General features: G+C 38.8%; 1 protein-coding gene across 1 annotated transcript in view; it reads left to right on the top strand.

Moving 5' to 3' along the window:
- BLOC1S6 (biogenesis of lysosomal organelles complex 1 subunit 6) overlaps positions 1–9,144 on the top strand; it is a 21,764-nt gene that overhangs the window by 8,598 nt on the left and 4,022 nt on the right. Inside the window, exon 2 of the mRNA XM_015557510.1 lies at positions 5,054–5,229. Within this exon, the coding sequence (XP_015412996.1) occupies positions 5,054–5,229 (176 nt within the window). The remainder of the gene's footprint in view (positions 1–5,053; positions 5,230–9,144) is intronic.

Genomic DNA, 9,144 nt, shown 5'->3' with positions numbered 1-9,144 from the left:
GCGCAGGGGATGGTGAAGTCATTCTGCGTTTCCATGACTCCAGCTCATTGTTAGCTCTTTGTTATACGCTAGTGGTTGAGAATGAACTTGTCAAGATGATCGCTTTGTAATGTAGAAACCTGAGTTACCCAGAGCTCTGTTGCTTGGTGTGGGTGGGGGAGTGGGGACGAGATCCGCCGGGGGAAGCGGGTTTTTTTGGGTGGAGTTGGAAGCAGTGGATGGTGAAGTCATTCTGCGTTTCCATGACTCCAGCTCATTGTTAGCTCTTTGTTATACGCTAGTGGTTGAGAATGAACTTGTCAAGATGATCGCTTTGTAATGTAGAAACCTGAGTTACCCAGAGCTCTGCCTTGCTTGTTGACATTGCTGCACCCCTATTCCAACAGCGGTTCCCAGAGCGATTTAAGCCCCACTGTCCTAAGGCATCCACTGATTGTTATGGGTTGACTGTGCATCCAGAATGGTACTATTTCTGTGCCGTCCTTGGGGGGATTGAGAAAGTGGTCACTCAAAGCAGCCTCATGTTCTGTGGTTCAGATAAGGGGCCCTAGAGGAGAAAGGCTGCAGGATTTGGGATGTACCTTTTCCTTTATCTCTTGTTCGAGAAATATAGGGGTTACCCCAAAATAGGGCTCAGTCCTTTCTCTGTCATGCTTTTCCTCAGTGATCCCCCTCTCTCCCCACCTTCACAAGTTGCTTCTATGAATATGACTTCCTTGTCTATATGTGCAGTTTGGGTCCCTCTCAGCTCGCTTTTTCATCTGCTTGATGGATACTTTGACATGGTTCTTTTGCACTAATCTCACAGCATGTCCATAAATAAAAGATCTCTGATCCTGTTAATGGTGCCAAGTCACTTTGACTTGAAGCTCCGATGTTACCCTGGACTCTTTCCTCTCACTTGCCTCCAACTTCTGTTTAATCTAGGACAGTGGTTCTCAACCTTCCCAATGCCGCGACCCTTTAATACAGTTTCTCCTGTTGTGGTGACCCCCAACCATAAAATTATTTTCGTTGCTACTTCATAACTGTAATTTTGCTACTGTTATGAATCGTAATGGAAATATCTGATATGCAGGATGTATTTTCATTGTTACAAATTGAACATAATTAAAGCATAGTGATTAATCACAAAACCAATATGTAATTATATATGTGTTTTCCGATGGTCTTAGGTGACCCCTGTGAAAGGGTCGTTTGACCCCCAAAGGGGTCGTGACCCACAGGTTGAGAACCACTGATCTAGGGGTTCTACTATACACTTTCCAATTCCTCTGTATTTTCACCCTTACAGGTTGTAATGCTAATCTCCCTCTACACCGGAAAGGCTCTGCTCCCAGTCTCTTCCACCCCATCTCTCCCACTGCTTTCACATCAGTGCTCCAAGATAAAGCTCCAATCGTGACATTTCCTTGCTTGGAAGCCTGAAGTGGCTCCTACTTACTAAAATAAAGAGCCAAACCCATTAGCCTGGCACTCAAGGGTCCTCCTAGGCTGGCCATGTGGTTCATATAGCTCACTACTATTATGTCCCTGCTCCAGCTACCTTCTCTATTCAGAGAAATTCTGTATTCCTACTTTTCCTCATGCTGCTTCTTTTCCCATATTGTATTCCTTTCAATCCTGTCTTTACTCATTTGGAAATAATAGCTCCCAGATAGTTGGAGTGTAAATTGTTACCATCTCTTAGGAGGCAATTTTGCAATGCCTATTAAAAAATGCTCAACCTTTTGTCCCAACAGTGTATTTCTAAGGATTTACCCTACAAAAACAGTGACAAGGATATGGAAAGACAAGGGAGAAAGCTTACTGCAACATTGTTTGGAATAGCAAAAAGTGAAAATAACCTAAGTACTCATTCAGAGGTGTCTTAGTTTACTCGGGCTGCCATAACAAAGTACCATAGGCTGGGTGGCTTGAATAACAGACATTCTTCACAGATATGGAGGTTGGGAAGTCCAAGATCTAGGCGCTGGCAGATTAGGTTCCTGATGAGGACATTCTGATCTTCACATGGTCGAGGGAGAGACTTCTGGTTCTCTTTTCTTTTAAGGACAAGAACCTCATCATGGGGGCCCCACCTTCATGACCTCATTTAAACTTCCGAAAGGTCCCATCACCAAATACCATTGCACGGAGGTTAGGGCTTCAACATGAATTTTTGGCCGGGACACACACATTCAGTCCAAAACAATATGGAGTTGGTTAAACTATGTTAGAATTCTATTAACATAAAAAGAATGTAGTAGATCTGTATATGTTAATTTAGAAGGATATGAACATATATATTTAAGAGAATAGTTGCAAAAAATACAACTAATATTTCATTTGTGATAAAAACAGGATTTTTGCATGGGTATGCAAAGACAGTTTCTTGAAGGCTGTGTGAGAACTCCAGAATGATTCTAAAGCCCTGAGAAAGAGTATTTTTACTTTTCATCTTTGTGTTTTAAATTTTTATAAGTAACATTTTAAAAAAAGGAAATGAAATGAAATTTCATCCATTCTTCAAGCTTCAGCATGTTGTAACATACCCCGCGAATCACAGAAGGACACCTCAAGAAGTCGAATTAAAGAGTCACATTTATTGCAATCCGGGACTATGAGGAGTCATTCCCAAATCTCATAGCAAGATGGTCCCAGCTCCAGGGTTATATAGGCAAAAATCACAAAGGTATTGATTACATCCCAGGGTTTGGAATGAGGAACCTGGTTCGCAAAAAAGCAGTTTACAGAAGCAGAATTAAGCATGTTAATTATAGTTTTGGGTCTCGGGGTCACTGAATTGACAGAAACACCTTATCTAGAGCCCTCTGGTCTTGAGACCACTGAGTTGCCAGGAACTCATTATCTAGAGCCATCGAGGTAATTTAGAGTAATTGCGCTGTCCTGGTCTTAGGACCACTGAGTCAACTGGAATGCATTATCTGTGGCCACTAAAACAATTTAGGATAATTGTGCTGTCCTGTTTCCCAGGTACAGAAGAATGTGCTCCGATAACCAGTAAGATAACAATCAATGGATGGTCATTCAATCAAATGGGATGATTTATACAATTCAGAAAATCAAAATAACTTTTCTATTGTTAAGCCAAACAACAGGGTTAGAGTTAAACTACAGTTTCTACCTGAGATGATTGCTACCATACTTCAAGCACAAATGCCCACACCCCCTTTAGGAATCGTTCCCAGACTTCTCGGTGAAACTGACTTCCCCTCTGAGTTTCTGTTTCTCTAATGGCACTTCTCACATTCTATGGTTCCCTGTTTTGAACCCTTTCACAGAAGGAGACTTTCCTAATTTATTGTTATATTCAGAAACTAGCACATGATATAGACATGCAGCAGGTGTTTCTTATGTGCATAGAATAAGAACCCTTTCTTTTTCTTTAATTTCCCACAATAAAATACCTCGAACTTAGTAACTAAATGTATGTGAAAACATGAAAACTTGGACATTTCCAATAATTAACTGGAAGATTAGGGCAGGGTAGGAAGGGGCTCTATGAATTAAAATGTATACTATAGACAGGTGGGGCAAGAGTAGGTTTACAATTGTTCGGATGGAAAATAATGCAGTAATTAATAAATAATAATACAAGAATAAACTGTGTTTCATTTACTCACACATATAAACTTGCTTTTGTCCCATCCTGTATATTGTAAGGCAGGTGTGTTAGTTATTATTCCTTAAATTGAAATGTCCTTATTTGGGTTTTTTTGTTTATCTATAATACTTACGTTTTCTATATTTTCTTTTACCTATTGATTGATTTTTAGAGACAGGAAGAAAAGGGTGAAACATTGATTTATTGTTCCACTTATTTATGTGTTCATTGGTGGATTCTTGTATGTGCCTTTAATAGGGATCAAACCCACAATGTTGGCATATCAGGATGACACTCTAACCAACTGAGCTACCTGGCCAGGGCTATATTTTCTTAAAGAGAGTTGCTCTTGTTTGCACTATAATTGAAATCAAGCCTCAAGCAATGACATTGATTCTCAGATATACTTATATATACTTATTCACTTCCCATTTGACGGTACATCAGTGACAATATCCGTAAGTGCGGGACTGCATGGACTGACACTCTATTTAACAACACTGGCCAGGGCTCCCCGTTATATTTTTATTTCATTTGTGGAGTACTTCAGTTTTTAATTAGATCTTACCTGTTTGAATATTGCTTTTCAACTTTGGGAATTCCAAACTTTGTTCATGTGTTTTTCAGGATCAGAATAAAAACCATACTATTTTATTTTGATCTCTTTTAAAAGCTTATTTTGAATATGACAGCATGTTGTATTCCTCAATCTTGCCCAAATTTAAATCTGTGATAAAAATTATTCTTGAAAATTGGTTATAAGCAATGTATTGTAATAAACGTATTCTATATAATGATCTAATTTGAAGTTTCTGATTATTACCAGGTTATGATTAAAGAGAGATGTTTTAGAGTTTAATATTAGTTTAAAAATGCTCGTAGAGTACAATTTTAATAATGTGATCATCTCATTTTTTTCTCCTTCTAAATCAGTGATTCTAAAATCTTAGGAACCAGTCATCACCCCTCCCTTTTGCATTTAAATAATATCTCAACTATATACAAAATAAATGTTGAACCATATTTTCACTTCCATAAAAATGAAAAAAATGTTTTTTAGGAATTGAGTTTAAAAATATATATAATTTCTGCCTGCTTTAGAAAAGAAGAATTTCTTGCTTTCATTCAGTGATTGTTTCCCACTTTTAGGCCTCAGCTTCCTTTCACAATCCATTGAAAACTATAAATCCTCTGTTATGAAAAATACATAAACATACAGAATTTTGCATATATTAATATTCTTTTAATCTAGACTTTACATTATACTAGTAGCTTAAAAACATGTTTTGAGTGTTCATAATCCTTTTTTTAGAGGACACTCAGAAGGTTAACGTTAACATAAGAGAAAAGGATACCTGTACTACCTCACGTATGTGTGCTGAACCCCACCGCCAGCCAAGTCCTTCGCTGCCTACCTACTACTCTCTCATTCCTGTGTCAACTTAGAAGCTTCCTAAATTTGACTTTTGCTTGGGGACAGGTTTCAGTGACACTTCTCCAGATGAAGGGTTAATAGAGGACTTGACTGTGGAAGACAAAGCTGTGGAGCAGCTGGCGGAAGGATTGCTTTCCCACTACCTGCCAGACCTGCAGAGATCTAAACAAGCCCTGCAGGAACTCACGTGAGCTAACAAAAGCCAGAGGCCCACTCATTTCCCCTCTGGTGGAGTCATTTACTGTATGAAGGTGTATTATTTTGTAACATGTTATTCAATTGGGCATTTCTGTATCTTTAGTGATAACAGATGGGAGTAGAGGAGTTCATAGTAATCTAAATATCAAAAGTGAAATGAATACTTCTAGGGCAGTGATGGCGAACCTATGACACACGCACGCGAACTCATTATTTTGGTTGATTTTTCTTTGTTAAATGGCATTTAAATATATAAAATAAATATCAAAAATATAAGTCTTTGTTTTACTATGGTTGCAAATATCAAAAAATTTCTATATGTGACAGGGCACCAGAGTTAAGTTAGGGTTTTCCAAAATGCTGACACGCTGAGCTCAAAAGGTTCGCCATCACTGTTCTAGGGTGCTTGGCTCCTAAGAAGTACCCCTAAATTTTATCTAGACTTTGATTAGCTTTTGGTGTTTTACCAGTATTTTATGAAAGCCTTGCCTATTGGGAATGTTGCAGGATGGGCATATACCTGTTTCTGAGTAGAATTACAAAATTGCTTCCATAAGAGTCACATTTGCATTCAATTGCTGGCTCACGAGTTGCCAGAAATCCTTAGATATCTTTTAAAAAGAATATATATTTAATTGATTTCAGAGAGGATGGGAGAGGGAGAGAGAGAGAGCTAGAAACATCAATGATGAGAATCATTGATTGTCTGCCTCCTGCATGCCCCCTACTTGGGAATGGAGCCTGCAACCTGGTCATGTGCCCTTGACTGAATTAAACCTGGGACCCTTCAGTCTGCAGGCTGATGCTCTGTCCACTGAGCCAAAGCAGCTAGGGCCTAAAGTATCTTTTTTAAGTTTTTTATATTCTTTTTATTTACTTAAAAAATATTTATTGTTGAAAGTATTACAGATGTCCCCATTGTTCCCCTTCACCTGGTTCCTGCCCCACCCCAGGCCTTCACCACCCTATTGTCTGTATTCTTAGGTATGAATTGTTTTTATATACATCCTTTTTTTCCCCATTGATCCCCTCCACCCCAGGCTTTCACCACACTATTGTCTGTGTCCCTGGGTTATACTTGTATGTATATAAGTTCTTTGGTTAATCTCTTCCCACCCCTACACCCCTTCCCTCTGAGATTTATCAGTCTGTTCCATGTTTCCATGCCTATGGTTCTGTTTTATTCATCAGTTTATTTTGTTCATTAGCTTCCTTGTTCATTTATTTTGATTTTTAGATTAAATTATTGATAGATATGTATTTATTGCCATTTTGTTGTTCATATTTCTTTTCTAATTCTTCCTTTTCCTCCTCTTCCTTCTCTTTCCCCTCTTCCTCCTCCTCCTCCTCCTCCTCCTCCTCCTCCTCCTCTTCCTCTTCCTCTTCCTCCTCTTCTTCCCCCTTCCTCATCTTCCTTCTCTTTTCTTCCTCCTCCTCCTCCTCTTCATCTTTTTCTTCTTGCTGGGATTTAAATTGGGATTGCATTGAATCTATAGATCAAGTTGGGAGGAATTGATACTTAATATTGAGACTTTTAAAAACAATTTGATTTGAGAGAGAAACAAACATTGATTTGTTGTTCCACTTATTTATGCATTCATTGGTTGGTGCTTGTGTGTGCCCTAACCGGGGATTGATCCTGCAGTCTTGGAGCATCGGGACAGTGCTCGAACCGAGCTACCTGGTCAGGGCCTTAATATTGAGGCTTTTATTCCATGTACTTGGAATATTTCTCCATTGTTTATATCTTTTTGAAAATTTCTTAATTATGTTAGTAATTTGTATATTTCTTTCTCATCTGTGTATCTTTTATTTTCCTTCCTTTTTGTATTGCCTTAGCTAGGACTTCCAGTGTCACATAGACTAGTAGTGAGAATGGACACTTTTCTTCGCTCCTGATCTTAGAGGGAAGACACCTAGTTTCTCACCACAAGTGTGATGTTGGTTATAGGTTTTTTAGACATTCTTTAACAAGTTGAGGCAGTTCCTCTCCCTAGTTTGTTGAGGGTGTTTTTAATCATGTATGGTGTTGGACTTAAATACTTTTTCTGCATCAACTGATAGGACCATATGATTTTTTTCTTTAGCTTTCTTCTTTTCAAATATTGAACCAGCTTTGCATACTTAGAATAAATTGTACTTGGTTGTGGTGTATAATACTTTTAAAAAAATATATTTTTATTGATTTAGAGAGAGAGGAAGGTAGAGAGAGAAAGAAACATCAATGTGAGAGAGAATCATTGATTGGTTGCCTCCCATATACACCCTGACCAGGGATCAAACCCCCAACCTGGATATGTGCCCTGACCTGAAATTGAAGTAAAACTGGACAACCAATGAGTCTGGGCTGCCTGTCACTACTGTAGCCAATTCAGCAGAGACAGGGTTGAATCACATATGAGCCTTTATTCTAATACTGCCGGCAGTATGGGAGAGCAGCAGGTCAGCCACAAAAATCTGATCTCCAATCCCCCCTAAACCAGCTGCTTATATTGGGTTTGACAAATGTGACATGGGGAAGTAGGGATTACAGGGCTGGGGAAGTAGGCAATGCGGGCTGGGGTGGGGCTCCATTTGGCTGACAAGATTGTTAATCTTTCCATATTAAATAGTTCTTGAATGAGAATGGACATTCCAAGGTTGACTCTCAGGTCCCAGGCATGTACAACTCCTAGCCAGGTAAGGATGTCCTTTTAATAAGAACAAGGCAATCATGGTTAAACAGAGCATGTTTAATATTTCTTATAACTATAGCTGGCCCCCAATATTCTATTTTTGCCCCTAACAGAACTAGCAACCCTTTGCTGCACGGGATAGTTGCTCAACCAACTGAGCCATACTGGCCAGGACTGGTGTATAATTCTTTTTATACATTGTCAAATTTTATTGCCAATATCTTATTGAGAATTTTTGCATCTATGCTGATGAAATACATTGGTCTGTAGATGACATCTGCAGAACACTTAATCCCAAAGCCACGGAATATAAATTCTTCTCAAGGACTCATGGTACATATTCAAAAATAGACCACATATTGGGTCACAAACAAAGTCTCCCCATATTCAAAAGTTTGAAATCACACAGAGCATCATCTCAGACGACAATGGCATAATATTAGAAATAAACTACAATAAAAACAACCAAAATACTCAAACACTTGGAAGCTGAATAGCATGTTATTAAATATTGTTTGGGTTACCAATGAGATCAAAGAAGAAATTAAAAACATCCTGGAAACTAATGACAATGAAAACACAACAATCCAAAACCTATGGGACACAATGAAAGCAGTCCTGAGAGGGACATTCATAGCACTACAGGCCTACCTCAAAAAAAAAACAAAAAACCCACAAGAAAAACTGGTAATAAGTTATCTAACTCTACAAATTAAAGAATTAGAAAGAGAAAAACAAGAAAATCCAGAACAAGTAGAAGGAAGGAAATAATAAAGGTCAGAGAAGAAATAAATGACATAGAGACACCCCCCCACCCAAAAAATACAAAACTGACCAGCCAGTGGAGACCATGACCCGGAAAGAACACACCTGGTAGACTGAGGAGTATTTATTGAGATCCTCCCCTGAGAGCTGCACCAAGATTCCTGACTTTAGAAAACAGATGAAAACCTGTAAGACAAATGATCCAAAGCTGGCTGTCTCTCTTGATTGCACACCTTTCCTTCCCCCTTTTTTCGCCTCAAGACACATACCTTTGCTTTCTATCTCCTTAGGTCCAAGGGCCCTTTTTGCTTCTGTAACTTGTTTCCAGAGTTCATGCAGCCCAGCTGGCTCCCTCTCCCACATCTCACTTCTACCTCTCTGACTTTCTAAATCAGTGGTTCTCAACCTTGGCTGCACATTAGAATCAACTGGGAATCTTTTTAAAATCCTGCTTTCTGGACCTC

Source organism: Myotis davidii, unplaced genomic scaffold (assembly GCF_000327345.1).
Source record: "Myotis davidii unplaced genomic scaffold, ASM32734v1 scaffold46, whole genome shotgun sequence".
In the NCBI taxonomy this organism is placed as follows: Eukaryota; Metazoa; Chordata; class Mammalia; order Chiroptera; family Vespertilionidae; genus Myotis; species Myotis davidii.
Note: the sequence above shows the minus strand (reverse complement) of the source record. Positions and strands in the feature narration are given on the sequence as shown.